Source organism: Syngnathoides biaculeatus, chromosome 13 (assembly GCF_019802595.1).
Source record: "Syngnathoides biaculeatus isolate LvHL_M chromosome 13, ASM1980259v1, whole genome shotgun sequence".
NCBI classification, from domain to species: Eukaryota; Metazoa; Chordata; class Actinopteri; order Syngnathiformes; family Syngnathidae; genus Syngnathoides; species Syngnathoides biaculeatus.
In genome coordinates this window covers 16,130,871-16,157,354 of record NC_084652.1, presented here as the reverse complement: position 1 = coordinate 16,157,354, position 26,484 = coordinate 16,130,871, and the positions used below count along the sequence as shown (strand labels likewise).

At 42.5% G+C, this 26,484-nt stretch overlaps 1 protein-coding gene across 1 annotated transcript; it reads right to left on the bottom strand.

Annotated features, from left to right (window-relative positions):
• Nucleotides 1-1,487: 1,487 nt before the first annotated feature.
• Nucleotides 1,488-7,718, bottom strand: LOC133511309 (purine nucleoside phosphorylase-like). The gene is made up of 6 exons (XM_061840101.1): nt 7,551-7,718; nt 6,259-6,422; nt 6,081-6,184; nt 5,708-5,883; nt 4,968-5,158; nt 1,488-2,804 (listed from the first exon to the last, which is right to left on the bottom strand). The coding sequence occupies exons 1-6, from the start codon at nt 7,562-7,564 to the stop codon at nt 2,584-2,586; spliced, it is 870 nt and encodes a 289-aa protein (XP_061696085.1). The 5' UTR covers nt 7,565-7,718; the 3' UTR covers nt 1,488-2,583.
• Nucleotides 7,719-26,484: the final 18,766 nt, after the last annotated feature.

Genomic DNA, 26,484 nt, shown 5'->3' with positions numbered 1-26,484 from the left:
CTCCTTCCTCTTCCTGACTAGGTCTGTCTGTCTGCATGGGTTTGCATAGTTGCGTGTGCGTTCCTGTGAAGGGAAAAATCCCAAATTTATGCAACTCAGCTTTCTAGAACATCCATCTGTTTTCTGAGCCACTTATCCTCACAAGGGTCGCGGGAGTGCTAGAGCCTATTGCAGCTGTAAACGTGCAGGCGTCAGGGTACACCCTGAACGGCACATGGAGACAGACAACAGGGAAGAACATGCAAACTCCGCACAGGCGGGGCTGGGATTTGAACCCCAGTCCTCAGAACTGTGAGGCCAAAGCTCTACAGCTGCTCCACCGTGCTGCCCAATACTTTTCAGATGTGATCATATTTCTGGACGCAGTTGAGGTACAACGTGAACGTGTCACAGCACGTGAAAGACATTTCTCTTGTTTTACATTTAATTGGAACCACCTGCAAATGATCTTCTGCGGCCCTTGGGCAAAAGCTCAAGTCATGAAATTCTCCCAGCCTTGTATGGGCATGCAAGGAAATTAAAGGTTTTCCTGTCTGGTTGGAGGAGGAGGAAGAAGGATGGATTTTATTTGAGAGCGAGACAGAGAGAGTAAAAGCAAAACAAACCAATGAAGGACGTGCTGGAAAACAAGCCTCTTGAGTACAGCGTCTAGCATCTCTTTGAGCATCATGTTTAACGATGACTCTTACCCATTTATAGTTACACTTTTGTGAAGAGATTTTTTTTTAAAATGTCGTTTTAAAAAAAAATGCAATCAATTCCTTTGCCATGACTACATTTATTTTCATTCATTCCCATTTATCCATCTTTCCTAGTTTTGATTTGTTCTTTTTTCAATTTCATTGGGTTTATGTTACTAGATTTTTCTCAATCTTATTTTATAAAATGTAAAAAAAAAAAGTTCAATCTTCACTTCCTATGATCACTATCTTTAAATCTTTTGTCTACTCTCCCACAAATTGAATATATATATTTTTTTTCCTCCCCCCCCCCCCAAACCCTTATGGGAAGTCACTTCCAGATTTCATGTGTAGCGTTTTTTTTATTGCATTTTGAAAATTGTATTTCCAATATTTCACTGTCCATTTTATCACAATTTTATCAATAGTTTAAAAAAAATACATATCATTTTGTATTTAAACTATAGGGATGTTAGTTTCATTATCTACTGACTTTACATCTAATTTCATTCCCATCCAATCACTCCAGTATTGTATCCATTTTTAGTTCTACGATTTCATTCCTTTCATACACTTTATATTTACTAGATCTTTTGCAAGTTATTTAAAATGACCAGATCATCTTTTGTATGCAATATTTACATTTTTAATTCATTGATAATTACTAGATATCTATATTGTTGAATTGTGTTTTTCCATTTCATTTAATAGGTTTAAATTTCAGACTTTGCTTTTAATTAAAAATCCAGATTTATTACTCAAATCGTATCCACTAGAATATAAAAAAAAAAATGACAGGACACAATATTTAGATGTAACCCGAACAAGTTTATTTTATTGCAAAAGTAGTTCATTAACCGGGTCAGCAGTTAAGGCAGTGATTGATAAGACTTTATTCCCAGTTTTGGTCCATCGACACACTATGCATATTATTATAGAGCGCATAAACTCTCATTAAATACACTTTTTAGATAAATACTCTAACCCCCCCCCCCCCCCCCAAGAAACCAAAAAATAATTTACAATGCTTGGAGGTTACTGTATGAGCATTTCTAGTTAGTTCATAGAACAGTAGCTTCTTTTTTTTAATTAAACATTACACAGCAGGAAGTAGAGCATTACTCTGGAGTGCTGAATGTTGCGTAACACTGACCAGCAGGTGTGTATGGAGTAATCCTGTTTGCAAAGCAGCTTACGATACACTTCGAACTGTGCCGACATCCTCTGCTGACACACAATACCAAAAGCAAAAAAAATATTGGTCAGCCACGTGTTTGAAATTATCAGTACTGTAATGGGACAAAATATCCTCACGGGGTTGCTTTTGAAGGACTCATGGAAAGGGCCGAAATCCTCCCCCTTGACTTCGAACCAACATTGCAGACTTCCTGTGTGTGTTTGTTATCTGTCTGTGGTTTCTTAATTTCTTATTAGGGCAACTAATGAAATGTCATATTGCTGAGGGAAACTAAAGTTGGGGCTGAATTTTCACATAGCGACGACTTAGTTTTTGTCTTTTTTGACATGATCAAATTTGGGCCCCTTGCGTCACCCACACACAATGGTCAAAACTCAAGAAGATATTTGTCATTGAATGTCACCTGTATGTTTTGTTCCAATTTAGCAGCAATCACCCCAAAATGGTGGCCTGAAAGCAAAATGACATACTTCCCGTCTCCTTCTGGGCATGGGTTCTTCAGACTTTTTCCGAGACATTGCTGTTAGAGTTCATATTACTAACTGCAACTGGCTTTGGCAGTTGAATTTCTGGGGGATCCTCCTGGGCCAAATTGTCGGGATTAATGAAAATGTTCACCAGGATCTGTGTTTTCTCTGTGTGTGTGTGTGTGTGTGTGTAGAAAAATACCCCAAATGGACATTTAGAAATGAAAAAGTTGTGTCTTCACGGCGATTTGTTGTGGCACGTCCCCAGCCGCCCCACCAGCGTGCTGACCAGGCTCTCCATCTGCACGGCCCGCCGGCGGCCCGTCTCCAGGACCTCCTCGTGGTTGGCTTTGGCCTGGCTCTCGTAGTCCATGACCGCCCGGTTGGTGATGAGCGACATGGCCAGGCAGCGCATGCCGGCATGGCGCGCCGTGATCACCTCGTGCACCGTGCTCATGCCTGCGAACAACCCACATCCATCCAGTCAGGTGAGTTAAAGAAGAAAGCTGTCATTTCAGATTTTGCCTGAAAGCATCACCAGTCAATAAAACACAAGGTAGGATAAAAATCCCTTTTAACGATTATTCTGAGGTGGTTTCCGAAGAGAGATGTCATTTGAAACTACTTACTAGTTAGATTTTATAACGGATTACATAATGTGTAACATTATAAAACTTGACATTTATAGTAATCACTAGGTTGTTATTCAAGGGAATTTATGATTTCATACGATAACTGAAGGCACCATCAGACTTCTGCATCTGTGCGATTCGATAAAGCAAACTTTTAACTGGGATTCGGGACAAATTCTCACTTTTGTGCGAGGAAAACTTGGATAAGCAAGCGTGATTGGCTCAACCTCGAAGGCCATTTGGGGGAAATTGCCGTCTTGTTGTGCAGGGGTGGGAGCTGAGAATTTCAACTGTCCTGAATGGAACACCTGACCCGACTTTAAAATACATTGCTAGACTCAACATTTGTCGTCTTAAACTGATGGAAAAAGCCCAAGTGTGGAATAATGTTATGTCAACCTTTCGCTCAAGGCAACAACAAGACTTAGTTATCCATTAATAATGAAAATACTTGAGAACATTTTGGACAACCGCTGTGTTGTTGTGAGATAAATGCGATGGTTTCGGACTCTCCGTGGAGGCAACACCTGACATATCAGAATATGCAGATAAGACTAAACATTTTGTAACATTTTCAACAACCACTTGGGTTATTTTAGAAACAAACGGACAATAACAAACTGTCCCTGAAAGCAACAGCAGACTTGGTGAGAGTACAGTTGCTGATACAAGATATTTTTTTTTTTTTTTTTTAAACACGTGGGATGCTCGTTTATGGTAATAAAGGAATTAAACTTTTTAAACATTGGTGCATGGAAAACAGCTTTTATGGATAATAATCTATTCAAGTTATTTTTTTTTGCATGGTGTAGGAATGGTTTGAAGATAATGCACCATCTAGGTTCTGCATTCCCATTGGCTGTTACTTATCGGCACAAATTCCAAGTGAAGGAAGTTTTTTCCCACCTGTTGTGTTCAAATAACTTTTTCAGCTTGACCCATAACAATAAATCATCAACGCTGTGATCTATACCTCATTGAAATTCACAATGAATGATGCTCTATTGACATTGATTGACCCCAAAAAAAATCACAGGAGTATTAATGACAGCAGTATATTAATAACAAAATATGGGTTTACATTGAGTAATAATAATTTAATTGCCATATGTTGACTATTAAGGATTTTGGCTTTGATTTCAACAAAGGGTTGCAACGTACTTTACTATATTGTCCAAAATATACAATAACCATCCATCCATTTTGCTGCTTATCCTCACAAGAGTCACGGGGTGTGCTGGAGCCTATCCCAGCTGTCAATGGGCAGGAAGCGGGGTACACACTGAACTGGTTGCCAGCCAATCACAGGGCACATAGAGACAAAGAGCCGCACTCAGAATCACACTTCGGGCCAATTTTAGGGTGTCCAATTAATGTTGCATGTTTTTGGGATGTGGGAGAAAACTCACGCAGGCATGGGGAGAATATGCAAACTCGACACAGGCCAGGGATTGAACCCGGTCCTCAGAGCTGTGAGGTCAACGCTTTTCCAGCTGATCCACCGTGCTGCCATGATATTAATAAGAAGATATGGGTTCATATTGACCAACAATAATTTCATTGCCATGTATTGACTATTATGGATTTTGGCTTTAATATTAATAAGAAGATATGGGTTCATATTGACCAATAATAATTTCATTGCCATGTATTGACTATTATGGATTTTTGCTTTGATTTCAATGGAGGCATTCTTTTTGAAACAGTACTTTACTATATTGTCCAAAATATACAATATATTGTTTAATATTTGCATTTTAATATATTTTTTTCCAGCACAGGGATAATTTGTGGCCCTTGAGGCCTTTTGCTTTTATCACTAAAATTAAACATGACCCACACTGAAATGTTCTTAGAAAATTTTACAATGTAGGATGCTGTTAATGTAAAAACTGAACTTGTTCCAAGCAATTTAAAAAAAAAATAGAACACAATATGACAAGAGGCCACTATTTTTTTTTTTTTTAATTATAAAGTGGCCCATACTCACCAACAGCGTCGGCCCCGAGCTTGTGCATCATGCGGCACTCGGCGATGGTCTCGAACGAGGGCCCCCCCAGGACGCAGTAGACACCCTCACGCACAAAGTCGCCCATGTCCAGCTCAGCCGCCACGCTGTGTGCTAGCTTGCGCAGATTGCGGTCGTAGGCATCAGACATGCAGGGGAAGCGCACGCCAAACCTGGACAGAACTTGACAGTCAAATTCCTTCTCTTTTTTTTTGCATTTCACACCAGCGAAAATTTCAAAAATAAAGATGTCATATTCAAAAACGATTTTTACTATGCATAATGTGACACACGTAGTCCACAATCGCTGCTGGCTATGTAAACCGGCTCCTCCTGTTTGTTAGCTTCATCGGTGACAAAAAGTAATTTGAGGCTTCATTACCGTGACTGCCTGGCTGATCTTTGGAGTACATAGTGTAACACAGTAGATGTTTTAGAGCAATACTATGAAGAAAAACATGGTAATTGTGCAATAATAGCCAAGTTTATGAGAGTTTTGATGGCCTTCGAATGATACCGCTTAATAGCCTGCTTCTAAACAACCTCATGTGGGGGTGGGGGATAAAGCCTGTTAGGAAAAAAAATCCTTACTTCCCTACATGAGGTATAAACCAAAACAATAAATGGGATTCATCCCCAAAGTGGAGACCGGTGGCTTCAAAGCCTGCTAATCAAGTTGATATCCTAAACGTAATCTTGAAGCTGTTCCACAGGCATCCGACCTGTCGTGGTTGGGTCCCACCAGCGGGTTGACTCCGGCGAAGCCCGGCATGTTGATGTGGTCCTTGATGATCATGACGTCGCCCACCTTGTAGTCCTGGTTGAGGCCGCCGGCTGCGTTGGTCAGGATCACCGTCTCCACGCCGAGCAGCTTGAAGACGCGCATGGGCAGCGCCACCTGCCGGAGGTCAGACTGGTCACGGCTAGCCAAACATTCAATTCGTGAAGACTACTTTTCACTTCTTTTTGCTCCTCAACAAAATAACTTTTTTCTTTGGGATCCTTGGGATGATCCTTCATTCTACTTATCGTTTTGGTAGCTGTAAGTCAAAAGGAGCATGCGCTATCTCGAGCAATTTCAAAACATTTCCTCACCTTCTGCACGGGGTATCCCTCGTACAGGTGGAACCTGCCCTGCATGCAAACGCACTGCTTCCCCTTGAGCGTCCCAAAAACCAGCTGACCGGCGTGACCGTGCACTGAAACACAAGATTTGCGTTATTTGCGAGCCGGCCGAACGTGCGCGTGTGCGGCAAAATAGGCGGCGGCGTACCCGTGCTCCGCGGGAAGTTGGGGATGTCGGCGTACTTGAAGACCTGCCGCTCCTTGAGGATTTCGGCCAGGCCGCCCAAACCCGAACCGCACACGATGCCCACGGTGGGGCGGCAGGACGTCTTGGACATCAGCCAGTCGGCCGCCACTTGAAACTCGTCGTCGCTGTCAGTAAAAATCATAATATTGTATAATTGGGAGCAGCTTTCTTGCCGTTTGGATAGTAGCAAGCAGCATTGTCACAAAAGCATCTTCTTCATCTCTTATCGCAGCAACAGAAAACTACAGTGTCATTTTTTTCTTGAATACTTCAGTGAGGCAGATGGGCAGCATATCAACTGTCTTTCCTAAACAATCGTGTATCTTCCTTTATGGCAAGTATTCATATTTTTAATCTTTATAGCTCAGTTATGCACCGCCATCTTATGATGCACTTTCTCAACAATCAGTCCTTTATGACAACGAGATCAAAGTATGCTTAGGCACGTATGGATGGGCCGATGCGCTCTTGGGTTTTATTTTACAAGCTCAGTGATCCATAGCAGATCACTATCTTGAAAAGAAAAAAAAAGATATAAACAATCTTTCGGGCCACACTTCCGACTGCTATTATCCGGTCACGCCAAACGTATCACGTTATGTATAGGATGATTGGGAAAATTAGGAAAAAAAGGTTTACAACAAGCATAGTAAAACATTTTTTAGCAAGCACTCTGGTATACAGTCATGTAAAAAATGACTTGGGCCTTATATGCGGTTTGCCTCGACAGGATATGATGGATGCGTAGAGTATAGAACAGTAGTTAGTCGTCCCTTGAGGCATTTGACGTCGTCACTCCATGTGCTTTCGACTGGCCGCGCCAACAGTTTCATGAAAGGATTTGCCAAGCCTATGAGACATCATTGCTCTTTAATGCTCTTAAAGCCGAAGTAAGTCTCCATAAACGTCGTCCATTTGAAGTTTGGACGTTTTCCGGCCTTATTCAAGCATCTCGTAGCCCGTTCAACGCGCCTCCGCCGCAGCGGAAAGTCTCAGCGTGTCGTCAGGTGCGCTGAGGACTCGAACCTTCCCAAAAGTACGCGAATGACGTCACGGAGGACCACATGAGCCCCGAACTCAAAATCAAAATCTACTGTACTCCGGCGCTTTTGTTTTTGGCTCTAATTCTATAATTCTAATTCTGTTCACCGCGGCCTGATTTCGACGCGTTCAGGGACGCCAAGCCCACCGGTTTATTGGGTTGGAAATGATAAACGGCTGCGGTAGGATGCTGCGTAGGTGAAAGAACTCACAATTTGTCATCCATATTGAGGCAGTGATACGGGGGTTTCGACTTCGATGGTGCTCGTTCCGAATATGTCGAGCAGCTTTCCTTGCCTTCAATGAGCCTCCGTGATGATGCGGGTTTTTCCTCAACACCCCGGTCTCACTCGTGCTTCCCCCTCATTCAACCAAAGGGAGCCAACCCCCTCCCACCGGACAGCCACACCCCCCCCCCGACGCGTCACCAAAAGGTTTGTTTCGTCATGACGCAGGTCCGCTTGTGACGCGTTCAAGGGTGCCCCGTTATTTGAAGGAACCGGAAAACGAATTGTCAATGAAACTTGAAAGCGCGTTTTATACAAAAAAAAAAGAAAATAAATATGTAACACAAATGATCAAACTCGCCCACAGCTTTTCCACAAGGACACACAGACACTTAAAGGTTCAAAATAATCTATTAATATTAACGCATATACCGTGCCTTTCATGTCGCTCTAAATAGATAGATAGATAGATAGATAGATAGATAGATAGATAGATAGATAGATAGATAGATAGATAGATAGATAGATAGATAGATAGATAGATAGATAGATAGATAGATATGCAACAGTCACTTAGGTTATTGTTTTTTTTTTTTTTTTTTTTTTTTTTTTAAGGGAAACGTTCATACTGCACCCGAAAGCAGATGAAAGTAAGACAGGCGCTGCAGTGCATGAAAATCTTTCCCACTTAAGATGCTCCGGTTGGAATAATTGGACCGTCAAATAACAATCATCATCCAGTTATTTTGATGAGTATTGCGATTGCACATTCTCACAGATGGCAGCACACAAACTGGATTAGCAAGAAACAGAGTCACAAATTGACAAAGGCATTTTAAAACACTTCATGGTATTATTGTTATGTCAGACGCATCCTGAAGGCAGCGCCACATGCTTTGATTCCCCCAGATAAAGACTTCTTTTGGATTTGTGTGTACATACACATTATGTGTGTGTATGTGTGTTGAGTGGGTGGTGCTCTCCACAAGGAGCACTGTTGTTTTTTTTCCCAAATGTTACATAAGTCCTGATTTGTATTCACACAAAGGGTTCCGCATGAATGCTTCGCCCAAACCCTGACAGTGTGCCCCCCCTGCAACACAATTAGGCTGACCCCTGCCACTCTGCGCCAGAGGCCCTGTGTGTGTGTGTGTGTGTGGTGTGTGTGTGTGTGCATGAACTGCAGATGCAAAGCTTTTAGTGACATTTCACATTGTACCCACACATTCACAAATATTGCCACTACTAGTGACACGGGTCAATGCAACATTAAACATTTCAGACATGTTTGAAAAAAAAAAAAAAAACAGTACAGATGCTAATCCTGAGGGTACATGTGGTAGTTTTTGGTCATAGCTGCATGGGGAAGGGTACTGTACATACCTTTGGAAGGTCATTGTCCCTGACTCATGGTATGTAATAGTTTTAAGATTCAAGCTCGATATGATACCACATCAACGCGGTGTTCCCATCCCCGACAGCCATTCAGATAATGTTTAGTAGTGAAGGTTAATGTGTCACAAATTGCTGAATAGGAATCTTTTGTTATTACATACCAAGTAAATGCATGGTCAGTATCGCTCATAACGGTCACAGTAATTCTACATAAATGATAATGTTCATACATATATATGTGTCTGTGTGTGTGCTCAGGACAGGAGAGGAAGTTTGTGTAAGGCTTCCTTGTGGTATGTTTGTGTACTTTTAATATGATACGGCTCACCAGCAGGCAACAAAACCTCATGTAGCCAAGCAAGCTAGTGCTAGTCCTCCTGCTAGCGGTCGTATGTAAACATGCTTCCGTTCTGTCAAATCATGCTCTCAAGTTTTGCCGTGTCATAAATAATTTAATTTCAGTAAAGTAATTTAATTACAGTATATTACCGCCCTTATTTCTGTCTCATTAATTTCACCTTACTGATGAGAATAATGTACATGATCCCTGTGATTTCCAACTTTTGTGGAGCCAAAGCAGATATCCATCCATCCATCCATCCATCCATCCATCCATCCATCCATCCATCCATCCATTCCATCCATCCATCCATCCATCCATTTTCTTACCCGGTTATCCTCAGGCTGGCCATAGGACAAAGCAGGTATTTTTCTATTAAAAATCTTACACCACAGCAACAATCAAAAATGTAGATACATTAATTGTTATATGTAGTTAAAGGCACCGTATAGAAGACTATGCATCTTTTTTATATATATAGACCAAATAAAGTATACAAGTATCGACAGTAGATGAACAGGTACTTTAAATAGACACATTGCTCCATCTTGATGATCGGAGATTTTTTTTCAAACATGCTGATCGGTGACCGACCTCAAAAATCCTGAAGCCATAAAGTCTCAAGTATAAACAGGGACAGGATTGCTGAGTTAAACAGATTAATAAATGAATACAGAATTAAATCAATTTGTTGTTGTTAATACAAGATACAAATTAAAATACATTTTTTGCATTTTTTACTTATTTACTCTATTAAACAGGTATTTTAAATAATTTAAAAAATATTTTTCCCAGATTGAAAAAAATAAATAGCGAATTCACCCCCTTAAAGCCTTGATTCAAATCAATATTTGGTTTTGTGTGATGAACTAATTGCTAGGAAAGTAACCATCACTCGACACCAGCACAAGTTCAACATCAACGTTGATATGAAAATCAATATCTTTATCGATCTCTTTAGAAAGTATAAGGTAGGTCCCTGTAGAACTCAATCAAATAGATGTCAAATAAAGCAGTGGAAACATTCCAAGTCTGTACGTAAATTCGTCAACTATTCAAAATAAACACCGCTGGCCGCGATAACATGAAAAGGATATAAGATGTTTGAAAGGATTGAGTGTACATGCGCATTTTGTTTTTGGTTTGTCATGCAAACAAAAAGAAAAAAAAAAGGTTTCTATAAGACATTTTCCCATGAGAAAGGAAGGCAACTACCCTACACTAAAACCGTAACCACACACGCAACGCAGGAAATCCTTTATTAGTGGAGGACGACCGCCATCTGCAGGTGATATTGGTCCCATTCACGGAGTCGTATGTGGTTTTGGTCTTGTCATCGAGGTCCAGGACCCCCGCGACCCAAGAGAGGAGAAGGGTCATGGAAAATGGATGAATGAAGTGGCTAGGAGCAGTAATCCTACGATAGATAGATAGATAGATAGATAGATAGATAGATAGATAGATAGATAGATAGATAGATAGATAGATAGATAGATAGATAGATAGATAGATAGATAGATAGATAGATAGATAGATAGAGTGAAGAAATTAAGTATTTGAACACCCTGCTATATTGCAAATTCTTCCACTTAGAAATCATGGAGGGGTCTGAAATTTTCATTGTAGGTGCATGTCCACTTTGAGAGAGATCATCTAAAAAGAAAAATCCAGAAATCACAATGTGTGATTTTTTTTTTAAATTTATAGGTGTGATACAGCTGCAAATAAGTACTTGAACACCTGAGAAAACCAATGTTAATATTTGGTACAGTAGCTTTTGTTTGCAATTATAGAGGTCAAATGTTTCCTGGAGTTGTTCACCAGGTTTGCAGAGACTGCAGGAGGGATTTTGGGCCACTCCTCCACACAGATTTTCTCTAGATCAGACAGGTTTCTGGGCTGTTGTTGAGAAACACGGAGTTTCAACTCCCTCCAAAGATTTTCTATTAGGTTTAACTCTGGAGACTGGCTAGGCCACGTCAGAACCTGGATATGCTTCTTCCTTCATCTTCACTGCTCTGACTGAGGGAAAGAGGTTGCTCCCCAAAATCTCACAATACATGGCCACGGTCATCCTCTCTTTAATACAGTGGAGTCGTCCTGTCCCATGTGCAGAAAAACACCCCCAAAGCATGATGCTACCACCCCCATGCTTCACAGTAGGGATGGTGTACTTGGGATGAAACTCATCATCCGTCTTCTTCCAAACATCGTTAATGGAATTATGACCAAAAAGTCAATTTTGGTCTCATCTGACCTCAAAACCTTCTCCCATGACTCCGCCGCATAATACAAATGGTCATTGCCAGACTTAAGATGGGCCTTGACGTGCTGATTTAAGCAGGGGAACCTTCCGTGCCATGCATGATTTCAAACCATGACGTCTTAGTGTATTACCAACAGTCACCTTGGAAACGGTGATCCCGGGTCTTTTCAGGTAATTGACCAAGTCCTGTTGTGTAGTCCTGGTCTGATTCCTCACCTTTCTAAGGATCATTGAGATTCCACGAGGTGATATCTTCCATGGGGTTCCACTCTGATTGAAATTGACCATCAGCCGTGTGGAGTTGTACAATTTTGTCTCTGGTGTCTTTGGACAGCTCTTTGGTTTTGGCCGTGTTACAAGTTTGAGTCTTACTGATTGTATGGGGTGGACGGGTGTCTTTATGCAGCTAATGACCTCACACAGGTGCATCTGATTCAGGATAATACATGGAGTGGAGGTGGACTTTTAAAGGTGGACTAACAGGTCTTTGAGGGTCAGAATTCTAGCTGATAGACAGGTGTTCAAATACTTATTTGCAGCTGTAGCACATGAATAAATCGTTAAAAAAATCATACATTGTGATTTCTGGATTTTTCTTTTTAGAATATCTCTTGTGCAGTGGATGTGCACCTACGATGAATATTTCAGACCCCTCCATGATTTCGAAGTGGGAGAACTTGCAATATAGCAGAGTGTTCAAATACTTATTTTCTTCACTGTCGATAGATAGATAGATAGATATAGATAGATAGATAGATAGATAGATAGATAGATAGATAGATAGATAGATAGATAGATAGATAGAACCCATTGTTCTGTGCAAAAATGTGTTATGTCAGATTGTACCTGCAGGGATGACTAGACTACAAATATCCTGGAATCCAAGATATTTGATCTAGTACCTAGAAGGTTTTTTTTAATTTTTATTTTTGCAATTACAGTGTATGGAGGTTTATGAAGAGGATTGTGATTTCAGATTGTTACCAAAGGCAGCACCAAACTGGATACGATACATTCATACCAAAACTATCACGCAATTTAGTTTGGTTATGTTTTCATCTGTCCCTGAATGTAACAACGCCTCACCTGATGTCATATGTTGAATCTGTAATTTCAAACTGAACCAGAAGGCAACACTTGATCACGAGACAGAGGAGACACAGTAGATGACTAGTCAGCATATCTTGGGTGTGACTTTGTTTTTCTTCGGCCATTTGTAAACTGTTTTTATTTGTGTGATATCATCACAGAATGGTTATTGTCAAGTTTGTCTGAATTCTCCGTGAACCCGTTGGCGGTGGGTGAAGATGAAGAAAAAGAGAATTGCAGAGGTGGAAGTGAAAATGTGGAACAAGCAACAGTAATAAATACCCAAAAGGAAGAACACAAACACACACACACACACAACACACACACACACACACACACACACACACACACACACACACACACACACACACACACACACACACACACGTACATACGCACGCCATGAATAACTGGGAATAACAGCCATCACATTCATTGTACTGTATGTCCCACACATTGTGCGGACAATCGTGTAATAGACTTTTTGACTCAGTGGGAATTTTTCAAGTTCTGTTGGTGGCAGTTGTCATGAATAAGTGGCAAGAGGAGCCGCTGCCTTCATTATACAGTGAAGAAAATAAGTATTTGAACACCATGCTATATTTCAAGTTCTCTCGCATAGAAATCATGCATGGCTCTGAAATTGTCATCGTAAGGTGCATGTCCACTGTGAGAGAGATAATCTAAAAAGAAAAATCCAGAAATCACAATGTATGATTTTTTAAATGATTTATTTGTGTGGATTTTGGCCCACTCCTCCACACAGATCTTCTCTAGATCAGACAGGTTTCTGGGATGTCGCTGAGAAACATGGAGTTTCAGATCCCTTCAAAGATTTTCGATTGGGTTTAAGTCTGGAGATTGGCTAGGCCAGGCCAGAACCCTGATATGCTTCTTACGGAGCCACTACTTGGTTTTCCTGGCTGTGTGCTTCTAGTTGTTGTCATGTTGAAAGATCCAGCCATGAACCATCATCAATGCTCTGACTGAGGGAAAGAGGTTGCTCCCCAAAATCTGACAATACATGCCCGCGGTCATCCTCTCCTTAGTACAGTGCAGTCGTCCTGTCCCATGTGCAGAAAAACACCTCCAAAGCATGATGCTACCACCCATATGCTGCATAGTAGAGGTGGTGTTCTTCGGGTGGAACTCATCATTCGTTTTCCTCCAAACACGGTTAGTGGAATTATGATCAAAAAGTTCCATTTCGGTCTCATCTGATCTCAAAACTTTCTCCCAAGACTCCTCTATATCATCCAAATGGTCATTGGCAAACTTAAAACGGGGCCTTAACATGTGCTGGTTTAAGCAGGAGAACCTTCCGTGCCATGCATGATTTCATACAATGACGTCTCAGTGTATTATCAACAGTCACCTTGGAAACGGTGATCCCAGGTCTTTTCAGGCCATTGACCAAGTCCTGTTGTGTAGTCCTGGGCTGATTCCTCACCTTTCTAAGGATCATTGAGACCCCACGAGGTGATGCCTTGCATGGGGCTCCACTCCGATTGAGATTGACCGTCATTTTAGCTTCTTCAATTTTCTAATGATTGCTCCAACAGTGGACCTTTATTCAACAAGCTGCTTGGCAATTTCTCCGTAGCCTTTTCCAGCCGTGTGGAGTTGTACAAGTTTGTCTCTGGTATCTTTGGACAGCTCTTTGGTCTTGGCCATGTTACAAGCTTGAGTTTTATTAATTGTATGGAGTACAGGTGGATGTGATTCAGGATAATACATGGAGTGGAGGTGGACTTTTAAAGGCAGACTAACAGGTCTTTCTGGCTGAAAGACAGGTGTTCAAATATTTATTTGCAGCTGTATCACACAAATAAATGGTTAAAAATCATACATTGTGATTTCTGGATTTTTATTTTTAGATTATGTCTCCCATAGTAAACATGCACCTACGATGAAAATTTCAGACCGCTCCATGATTTCTTGCAATATAGCATGGTGTTCAAATAATTATTTTCTTCACTGTATATGTCATAAATTGCATGACGAGTGTGCTGTGGATTTTTTTTTTAACTTTGTGCCCGCGACCCTTGTGTGGATAAGCCGCTTGGAAAGCAGATGGATTATTTCTAGGTCAATTTAAGGGGGAGTTACATTAATTATCCGATTGCATTACATGTGTGTGATCATAACTGCTCCGGATTGTAGTTCATTTCTGGTCATTGTTTTTATTTGTAATACATAAGGTGGGGGTCATGGCAGTCATCATGAATCAGAGGATCAACTGCATTATTATGTACTGAACATGACACAAAGTGTTCAAATTAGGTACAACTGAAAACCTGGGTTCAAATTGCGGCCCTGCATGTGTCTTCTTCTTCATTTCCTTTCGGCTTGTCCCGTTAGGGGTCGCCACAGCGTGTCATCTTTTGCCATCTTAGCCTATCTCCTGCATCTTCCTCTTTAACCCCAACTTCCCTCATGTCTTCGCTCACCACATCCATAAACCTTCTCTTTGGTCTTCCTCTCGCTCTTTTGCCTGGCAGCTCCATCCTTAGCACTCTTCTACCAATTTACTCACTTTCTCGCCTCTGGACATGTCCAAACCATCAAAGTCTGCTCTCTCGAATCTTGTCTCCAAAACATCCAACTTTGGCTGTCCCTCTAATTAGCTCATTTCTAATCCCATCCAACCTGCTCACTCCAAGCGAGAACCTCAACATCTTCATTTCTGCCACCTCCATTTCTGCTTCCTGTTGTTTCTTCAGTGCCACCGTCTCTCATCCGTACATCATGGCCGGCCTCACCACTGTTTTGTAAACTTTGCCCTTCATCCTAGCAGACACTGTTCTGTCACATAACACACCAGACACCTTTCGCCAGCTGTTCCAACCTGCTTGGACCCGTTTGTTCACTTCCTTACCACACTCACCATTGCTCTGGATTGTTGACCCTAAATATTTGAAGTCGTCCACCCTCGCTATCTCTTCTCCCTGGAGCTTCACTCTTCCCCCTCCGCCCCTCTCATTCACGCACATATATTCTGTTTTACTTCGGCTAATCTTCATTCCTCTCCTTTCCAGTGCATGTCTCCATCTTTCTAATTGTTCCTCTGCATGCTCCCTGATTTCACTGCATATCACAATATCATCTGCGAACATCATGGTCCAAGGGGATTCCAGTCTAACCTCATCTGTCAGTCTATCCATTACCACTACAAACAGGAAGGGGCTCAGAGCTGATCCCTGATGCAATTCCACCTTAAATTCCTCTGTCACACCTAAGGCACACCTCACCATTGTTCTGCTGCCATCATACATGTCCTGTACTATTTTAACATACTTCTCTGCCACACCAGACTTACGCATGGAGTACCACAGTTCCTCTCTTGGTACTCTGTCATAGGCTTTCTCTAGATCCACAAAGACACAATGTAGCTCCTTCTGACCTTCTCTGTACTTTTCCACGAGCATCCTCAAGGCAAATAATGCATCTGTGGTACTCTTTCTAGGCATGAAACCATACTGTTGCTCGCAGATACTTACTTCTGTCCTGAGTCTAGCCTCCACTACTCTTTCCCATAACTTCATTGTGTGGCTCATCAACTTTATTCCTCTATAGTTCCCACAGCTCTGAACATCCCCTTTGTTCTTAAAAATGGGAACTAGAACACTTTTCCTCCATTCTTCAGCCATCTTTTCGCCCGCTAGTATTCCTTTGAATAAGTTGGTCAAAAACTCCACAGCCATTTCTCCAAATTGCTTCCATACCTCTACCGGTATGTCATCAGGACCAACTGCCTTTTCATTTTTCATCCTTTGTAGTGCCTTTCTGACTTCCCCCTTAGTAATCATTTCCACTTCCTGGTCCTTCACTCTTGCCTCTTCAACTCTTCCTTCTCTCTCATTTTCTTCATTAATCAACTTCTCAAAGTATTCTTTCCATCTATTTAGCACACCACTGGCACCAGTCAACACATTTCCGTCTCTATCCTTAATCACCCTTACCTGCTGCACATCCTTCCCATCTCTGTCCCTCTGTCTGGCCAACCTGTAGAGATCCTTTTCTCCTTCTTTCGTGTCCAACCTGGTGTACATGTCTTCATATGCCTCTTGTTTAGCCTTTGCCACCTCTACCTTTGCCCTACGTCGCATCTCGATGTACTCCTTTCGCCTCTCCTCAGTCCTCTCAGTATCCCACTTCTTCTTCGCTAACATCGTTCCTTGGATGATTTCCTGTATTTTGGGGTTCCACCACCAAGTCTCCTTCTCCCCTTTCCTACCAGATGACACACCAAGTACTCTCCTGCCTGTCTCTCTGATCACCCTGGCTGTCGTCGTCCAGTCTTCCGGGAGCTTCGGTTGTCCATCGAGAGCCTGTCTCACCTCTTTCCGGAAGGCCGCACAACATTCTTCCTTTCTCAGCTTCCACCACATGGTACTCTGCTCTACCTTTGTCTTCTTAATCTTCCTACCCACCACCAGAGTCATCCTACATACTACCATCCTATGCTGTCGAGCTACACTCTCCCCTACCACTACTTTACAGTCAGTAACCTCCTTCAGATTACATCGTCTGCACAAAATATAAACTACCTGCGTGGTTCTACCTCCGCTCTTGTAGGTCACTATTACATATTCTCCCTGTCCCTGTGTGGGTTTTCTCTGGGTACTTTGGTTTCCTCCCACATCACAAGAACATGCATAGTCGGTTAATTGAAGACTCTAAAAAGCCCACAGGTGGGAATCGTCGTTTGTTCACAGCTCTGCCACTCTCTTCAGCCGATTGTCCAAGACATGCGGTAGCAAGTCCGATGACATGACCACAAAGTCGATCTTCGAATTGCAACATAGGGTGTCCTGGTGCCAAATGCATATCTGGACACCCTTATGATTGAACATGATGTTCGTTCTGGACAACCTCTGAAAAGCACAGAAATCCGCTAAGAGAACACCATTCAGGTTCTAAACAGGGGGGGCGTTGCTCCTCATTAGAATGATGGAGTCCCCAGTGGGCGTGCTCTCCAGCACCCCCTCTAAGGATTCCAAAAAGGGTGTGTACTCTGAACTGCTTTTTGGTGCATAGGCACAAACCATAGTGAACACCCGTCCCCCCACCCAAAGGCGGTGGGAGGCTACCTTTTTTTCCACCGGGGTGTACCCCAATGTACAGGTGCCCAGCCACGGGGCAATAAGTACACCCACACCTGTTTGGCGTCTTTCACTGTGGGAAACTCCAGAGTGGAAGAGAGTCCAACCTCTCTCTAGAGGACTTGTACCAGATCCCAACCGGTGTGTGAAGGCAAGTCTGACTATATCTCGTCAGAACTTCTTGACCTCACACACCTACTTGAGATCCTTCGCTGCGAGAGAGGTGACATTCCATGTCCCGAGATCCAGCTTCTGTAGCCGGGGATCGGATTGCTCAGGTCCCTGCCTTCGGCCACCGTCCAGCTCGCACTGCACCCAACACCTATGGCCTCTAGTAGGTGGTGATTCCATGGGAAGGGCACCCATGTTACCCTTTTGGGGTCTGCCTGGCGCTATAGGAGCATGCCTGACCACCAGGCACTCGCCTTTGAGCTGCAACTTCAGGCCTGGTTCCAGAGAAGGGCCCCGGCGACCCGCGTCTCAATCCATTTAAGTCTTTCTTCATAGGAGTCTTAGCGCCGTGGTTTGTCTAGTCCCTCACCTAGGCCCTGTTTCTCAAGGATGACCCTAGAAGGCGTGAAGACCCCGAGAATTTAGCTCCTTTGAGCATTGGGACAAACAAACCCCTCGACCACGTTCAGGTGGTGGCTTCGAGCTGGGGCAGACACGATATTTCACTCCAAAACAATTGAATAAGTGTCAATGTTGACAGCATTAGATAGTCGTTTACATACTGTACGTCACATTTTCTAATGTCGTGTGACCACTCGTGTTGTCTTTATTTTGACTTTGTGTCTTATTTCTATTTGTCCTGTTGTATTGTATTATCCAAGGTGTCTATCTCCATGAATAATTGGGGAGAGTAGCCACTGCATTACCTTTATGACCCACACAGTACATCATGTGAGTCAGCGTCAAACTGCTTTTTTTCTTTTTTAGAATTTTTTGCAGTTCAGTCGATTTCTACTGTGCAAGGGGATGCTTTTCGTTTTTTTAAGAAGAACCAGTAAGGCACAATCACAAAACAATAATTGTATACAATTTTGCCATAGTCCATCTCTCTCAAAGATTCACTCTTGAGCTGTCAAGTGGGCTGAAACATGGGCAACGGATGGTCTGGGGAAACCGAGCCCTTGTATCATGCTTGGTCGCCTTGTCCCGAGGAGACTAAGGGCTCGCATTCGCCTCACGATCGTTCCCCTTTCAGCCCTAACAGGACGCTCTGTACCGGCCAACTCTTCGTTTCATTCATGAATGGGGACACTTTGAGGCCAACCGCTGAAAAAAAAAAAGAGCATTTGTGTGTTGTTTTCTTTTACAGGAGAGGCTGGGAGCAACAGCTGTGGGACGGATGGTGGGGGTATTATTCGGGGGGTACCGCACACGTGGGGTTGCCTCTTCACAAGCAGGACCCTGCTCCGGCTCCGCGGCATCAGTTCAAACTCAGGGTCCTGCTCCAGAGGTGATGCCTCGAATCTGAATTCTGGTAGGGCAGAGGGAAAAAAACAAAAAGAAGAGGTGCACAGAAGGGAGGGAGAGCGGCCTTTTATAGGGGCAAGAGGGGGGTCATGTTGGGGTAAGTTTGCAGAGAGGGACAAACCACACGGTCTGCAACTGGACCACCACCATGCGCACCACCGGCTGACGCAACAAAAAGTCCTCTCGCATGCCAACGTTTGAAGACAGGCCTACCTTCAAAGGTAAGTCTACCTTAAACATTACTTTGGCAATACTGTTTATCTATCTATCTATATATATATATATATATATATTTTTTTTTTTACCCAGACATTATTTTGAGGGGATCCTACCCTATTCTTTCCCCAAATAATATTCTGTGAATGAAAATACTTGAAAGAAAAAATATTTTTTTTAACATGACATACATTTTATTTAATATTTTCACAAGATTACGTTAGTATAGGAGAATACATACAATCTCACATTAAATAGTTAATAATACAATAATTAAATAATATATATTAAATAACATTAACATAAGGGTTATTTCGCAAATTGTTACACTTACCAATCTAGGTTTATTGTATATTGCATTATTTTAAAAATGTAATAATTTATGAATAATAACTATCATAAATAATATTCGTTACAAATTATCACTTGCTGAACATATTGATCTGCTGATCAAAAGATCTGAAGATTATGATGATAATTAGAAAATTTATATCAGCTGTTTAAATAAATATGTATTTCAAAAATCTAATCCGACTATGACAAATAACATCAATAATAGCAAATGGTATTATTATTACCTGCTGTTAAAGTATTAGCATAATATTGAATTTCAATATTTCAAAGAGCTATTATTATTCTGGTAATATAATTTTGTCATTATTATTCATAATATTATTGTTTATTATTATTGCTAGAAGTATGAAAAATCTGAAGGGAAATTTCCTGAAATTATCACAAAATATTTTTTTCCTTTTATTGATAACTGTGGCAAAGTATTTAATTATTGGTGATTAATAATATAATAATTATTGACCTCTTCAAATTTCAGTCACAATCACAAAAGATTCACCACACATGTATTTACAGTGTTGTTGTCATGAAAGAGTTAAAATATTTTCATTTCAGTAGAGTTCAAATGAAATTTCTTTTGTGATTTTTGTTGTTGTTGGTTTTGATGGATATTCTGTAGTTTTATTCCCATGATGCACTTCTCCACAATGTGGTGGCTCTTTGCGTTCTGCAACCATCAGAATAATCGGCTCTGTTTCAGATTTCAATTATTAATTGACTTAAATAATATGGCGAGAAGTGATGAAATTGAAGTCACTGAAATACCGCATATACAGTAATGTTTTAAAATGCTCTCACACACACTACTGAAAGATGTATTTTTCTCACACACTACTAAAACACCCTAGCTCACCCCCCCCACTCCTGTCAAAAGCATACACACAGTTTGAATGCTCTCACACATCATGGTGAAACGTGTGTGTGAGTGTTTTTGCTCTGTCGTCGTGTGCAGCTGGGTGATGAAGGGCGATCACTCCTCCCTGCAGAATACTAATGAGGGCCTTTTGTCGCGTAACTCTCATTTTTATCAACAGCACACCATTTGGAAAATCACAACTTTGCTTTCAGTCTCACACACACAAAAATGCACAAACACAAAATGACAAGTTTGCCTATAATCTCACATGCACACACACGCAGGCACACGCACATGGGCATGCAAACTCACGTGTAAAATCCTGTGGACATACACACACACAGGGATGCTTTTTGTCAATGGCGTCTTTTGTGTCTTTCATGTGTGAGCCAAACAAAGCATTCCTGTGTGGATGGAGGAGAGGAGGCACAAGAAGGAAAAGAGTGAGATAGGAAAAGAGGAGAAAAGAGGGAGCGAGAGAGAGGGATGATAAGGGAGGGAGGGGGAAAGGGAGGAAGTGGCGCTTTTGTTCTTTGGGGGCAGAAAAGGAAAAAAAAAGTTTGGACCAGGGTGTCAGACGAGTGGCATCGCCAAGCAGGCAAGTGCAGCGAGTGGTGGCGTTGCCATGGAGATGGAATACATCCTCCTGGAGAGGTCAGTCCAAATATGACTGGACGTGTGTGCGTTCCTCTGTGTGTGTCTGAACTCTTGAATGGTATCATTGTGAGTGTGAAGCTTTTGAGGGTCTCGGGGCCCCCCTTCACAGTCCCCAAAAAGGTGATGTAATTAAAGGCGATTGGTTATGTCATCTGTTGCCATGTTGTCTGGGGATAACGTAAGCATTTCTATCCGTCCATCCATCCATCCATCCATCCATCCATCCATTTTCTGATAATCCAGTCGGGTCGCGGGGGCAGCAACCCAAGCAGGGGAGCACAAACCTTCCAAACTCCAGTCACCTCATTCAACGCTTTTTGGTGGGGATCCCGATCCGTTCCCAGGCCAGCCAAGAGATGTAGTTTCTTCAGTGTGTCCTGGGTCATCCCCGGGGCCTCCTCCCAGTGGGACTTGCCCGGAACACCTCACTTGAAAGGCGCCCAGGGCGCATCCGAACTAGATGCCCGAGCCACCACATCTGGCTCCTCTCAGTGCGGAGGAGCAGTGGCTTGGCTCTGAGCCCCAACTGGGTGACTGGGAGAGCCCGGGCAAGGTTAGGGTTGGGGTCATTTCAGCCGCTTGAATCCGCTATCTTGTCCTTTCGGTCACGACCCACAGCTTGCCACCATAGGTAAGAAAAGGAACCTAAATCAACCGATAAATTGACAGCTTTGCTTTTGGATCAGCTCCTTCTTCACCACAACGGACGAATGCAAAGTCCACATCACTGCAGACGGCAGACAGATCCGCCTGGTGATCTTCTCCTCCATTGACTCCATTTACATCACTCGGAAACAAGAGCTCAAGATGCTTGAACGCTTCCATTTGGGGCAAAATATCTTCCTCAACCGGGAGAAGGCACTTGACCCTTTTCTGACTGGCAACCATGATTCTTGTTTTGATTGTAGCCGGTTCGCACTCGCCCATGGGAAGGGGGAACCCCTTTATCTTTATGGTCTGTGCCTGGCAGGCCATCGTAGGTGCAGGCTTGGCCAACAGGCGCTCGCTATCGGGGACCCACCTCCAGGCCTGGTGCCAGAGGGGTGCCCTGGTGACCTGTGTTGGGAATAAACCGTCTATTTATAATAATCGTTATCTGTTCTTTCATATGAACACATATACATATCAGCATTTTATTATTTTAAAGTCATTTTATGTTGCCCATGAGAGAAAACCCGGTGGGTCAACTTCATGTTTTTTATTAAAATACCAAAACAAAAAATTGTCTTCACTTTTAATAATGTTGCAGTATCACGAGCATTTTTTTAAATTACTGCAATTCTCTTTGAAAATAAATCGAATAGTAAACATCAATAAACAATTTTAATAAAAATTTTTTTCATTTTAACTGGCTCGTGATTTCAAAACAATTTTGCTGTGTGTACGTAATAATAGGCGGCACAGTCGAGCAACTGGTTAGAGTGTTGCCCTCACAGTTCTGAGGTCCGGGGTTAAAACACAACCCCACCTGTGTGGAGTTTGCATGTTATGCCCGTGGCTGCGTGGGCTTTCTCCGGGCACTTGGGTTTCCTCCCTCCTCCCAGAAACACGCAACATTAATTGGACACTCTCAATTGCCCCGAGGTGTGATTGTGAGTGTGAATAGTTGTTTGTCTCTATGTTTGTCTCTATTGCGATTGACTTGCAGCCAGTTCAGGATGTACCCCACCTCCTGCCCGATGACAGCTGGGACAGGTTCCAGCACTTCCCCCGACCCTTGTGAGGATAAGCAGTTCAGAAAATGGATGGATGGATATATTATAATAATATGAGGTAATTATACATTTATATGGATTCACAGGCATAATGGCCTTCCGAAGGAAACCATAACTCCAATTTGGCTCACGACAACAAATGGTTTGATAGCGCCGATGACTAGTCAGGAGACAGAGAGTTTCCGGATGGAAGTATCAGTGCAGAAAAGCAACATTTGGCACTTTTCCAATCCAACTCTTCCAGTGGTCTCCAGTTTCCAGTCAGGGACAGCTCTTTGTGCCCTGAATGCCGGTCCGCTAAGACCTATCAGAGTAGAAACTTTAGTGTTTTCATCCATAGTGATTCACTGTTTGTCTTTTAATGGAGCATGTCTTGTTTTTCTATTCCCTCTCTTCCTTTGCTCCCGTCTCTCCTTTTTTGTCCGTCGTCCTCTTCCCGCCGGGAGCAGCGACCGGTTGGATGTAAGTGAGCGTGTCTAATGGCTGCCAGTACAGTCAAGCGTTTGTTTGCCTTTGCGTGGGGAAGCTATGCTTGGCAACGTTATCGTAATCTCATAAAACTAACAACTTTAGCAATAACTGGGAACTTTGTGACATCATATTTCCTGAATCAAGTGAGAACCGACTGCATTTAGAGTCAAATGGATTTGAAAATTTAAAATTCTAGTATCACGTAGCAACATAAAATCTAATAGCAATGTCTATCATGAATAGACCCACAAAAAAAAAAAAAAAAAGTTCAGAAAGCTCTGCTAGATCAGTCATTGGAAGTGGGCCATTTTAGTTTAAAGCAAATATTTTAGGGTAATTTGGTCATTTTCAGGACTCCGTCCAAGACCAACTTGCCCAACCCATAAAATTTGACGAACATGTCCATCATGAGTAGACCCACAAAAAAGTCTCAAGAACTCATTTTTCATTACTGAAAGTTATTTTGAGTTAAATTCTTTAGGATAACCTCTTTTGTCTAAAATTTCTGCTTCAAAACCAAAATGGCCAATTTTTTGTGTATTTCTGACCATGAATTCTAGTTAGTTTTTTGTAAGTTTTCTCACGAGATCCATTGCGAATACATTTCAAGTTGCTAAATGGAAACGCTTTTCGGGGTGAATCTTAAAGAATTTAATGAGGCGCGTCACAACTAAAGTTTTGTGTTTGTGACAAGTCATCAAACCTCTCCACTAAGTGTTGGCAATTTTGCCTTATCCATGTGTTTATTATACAAGGTTTAAATTTGGTAGCAATTGGAGTTTGTCACTGTAGGACCCCAAGAAATAACCAACATGAGCCCAAGACGGCTTCAAACAAAAACGACAGACTGTCTCTATGTTTCAGACATGGCTTCTTTGGGGTCTACTCATGATAGAAATGTTTACCTAATTTAATGTTGTGAAGTAAAACTATTTTGTTTGTTTACTTTATTTTGACAGCTGAGTTGTAATTTTAGGTTTGAGTGTCACATCAAGTCATCAAAGTTCACCAACATGCTATTCCCACACGCCCCGATGAAAATATATGTTATTATATGTTGGGAATTTTACCGTCGCCCATCAATCTAGTCGTCTTCTTTTCCTTTCGTCTTGTCCCGTTGGGGGTTGCCACAGCGTGTCATCTTTTTCCACCCAAGCCTGCATCTTCCTCTCTAACACCAACTGCCCTCATGTCTTCCCTCAAAACATCCATCAAGCTTCTCTTTGGTTTTCCTTTCACTCTCTTCCCTGACAGCTCCATCCTCAACACCCTTCTACCAATATACTCATTCTCTAACTTTGTATCTCAAACATCTAACCTTGGCTTTCCCTCTTATGAGCTAACGTCTACTCCTATCCAACCTGTTCCCTCCTTGAAAGAACCTCAAAATGTTCATTTCCGCCACCTCCAGCTCTGTTGCCGAGTTGTCTTCACCATGTCTAAACCGTACACCATGGCTGGCCTCACCACTGTTGTATAAACCTTGCCCTTTATCCAAGCCGAGACCTTTCTGTCACATAACACACACCTTCCTCCACTTCCCCCATGGAAATGCCTGTACTGAACACTTTTTTTTTTTGCCAGAAGAGGCAGGAATATAAATAGACCTGCAAGAGCAGAGGTAGAAGCATGCAGGTAGATAACATTGTAATCTGAAGGAAGTTACTGACTGTAAGGTCATAGTAGGGTAGTGTGTGGTGAGACAGTAAATAATTGTAGTGTGTAAGATGTACACACAATATACAAGTCGTTATTGTTTATCATCATGTCAACCAACTCCTCACATTTTCCTGCCTTGGTCCCAAAATTCAAAGACCCCACATTTAGTTGTAGGCTCTGCTCTTTCATCTTCGACCTGTCACGTCCCATCGGAACGAGAGTAGGACCCAAATGCAGGAACTCGGAAGATGCAAGGTAGTTCAAGAAGAGACGCGTTTATTATATGCCGAGGTCGGGGATCGAGCAGGCAGTCCGGTGCAGCAGCGGTAGTTGGGACGTCGGGCGAAGAGAGTAGGTGAGCGGGCAGGCAGGAGTCGGTACACGGGAGAACAATCAACGCAGGCAGAAGTATCAAAGGAGTCAGGCTTACAAGGGTGGTCGGAGAACGGGCGAAGGTCGGTACACACAGGTTCGATCAGGGATACCGGAGCACACGAGCGGGACATGAAGATCATACGAACTGGCCCGGCCAGTTGTCATCGCGGTCATATAAATCCACACCATAATCAGGCTGCATGAGGCGCAGGTGTGCACCTTCCAATCAGCGCAACCGCGGACACCCGCCCAGCCCAGGCTGAAGCGGCAGGATCATGACACGACCCACGGTAGCTGTATTTTTACTGGTGCCCCCTTGCAGGTTAATGGTGACGGGGGTGGATGTTGTTAACCTGGGCCATGACCGATCCAGTATGGAATTCTTTAGATGAATGCTCATATTTGTTTGGCAATTTTTTAAAAAGTCGGATAGCCTTCATGACACAACCCTCGGTGCTTATTTGGGCTTGGGACCGGCCAACAATTTGCACTACCTTGCCCCCCCCCTGGAGACTGGCTAGGCCACTCCAGAACCTTGATATGCTTCTTACGGAGCCACTCCTTGGTTTTCCTGGCTGTGTGCTTTGTGTCATTGTCATGTTGAAAGACCCAGCCAATACCCATCTTCAATGCTCTGACTGAGGGAAAAAGGTTGTTCCCCAAAATCTCACAATACTTGGCCGCGGTCATCCTCTTCTTAATAAAGTGCAGTCGTCCTATCCCATTTGCAGAAAAAAAAAAAATTATGATGCTACCACCCCCGTGCTTCACAATACGGATGGTGTTGTTGGGATGGAATTCATCATTCGTCTTCCTCCAAAGACGGTTAGTGGAATTATGACCAAAAAGTTCCACTTTGGTCTCATCTGACCACAAAACCTTATCCCATGACTCCTCTGTATCATCCAAAAGTTCATTGGCCTCGACATGTTCTGGTTTAAGCAG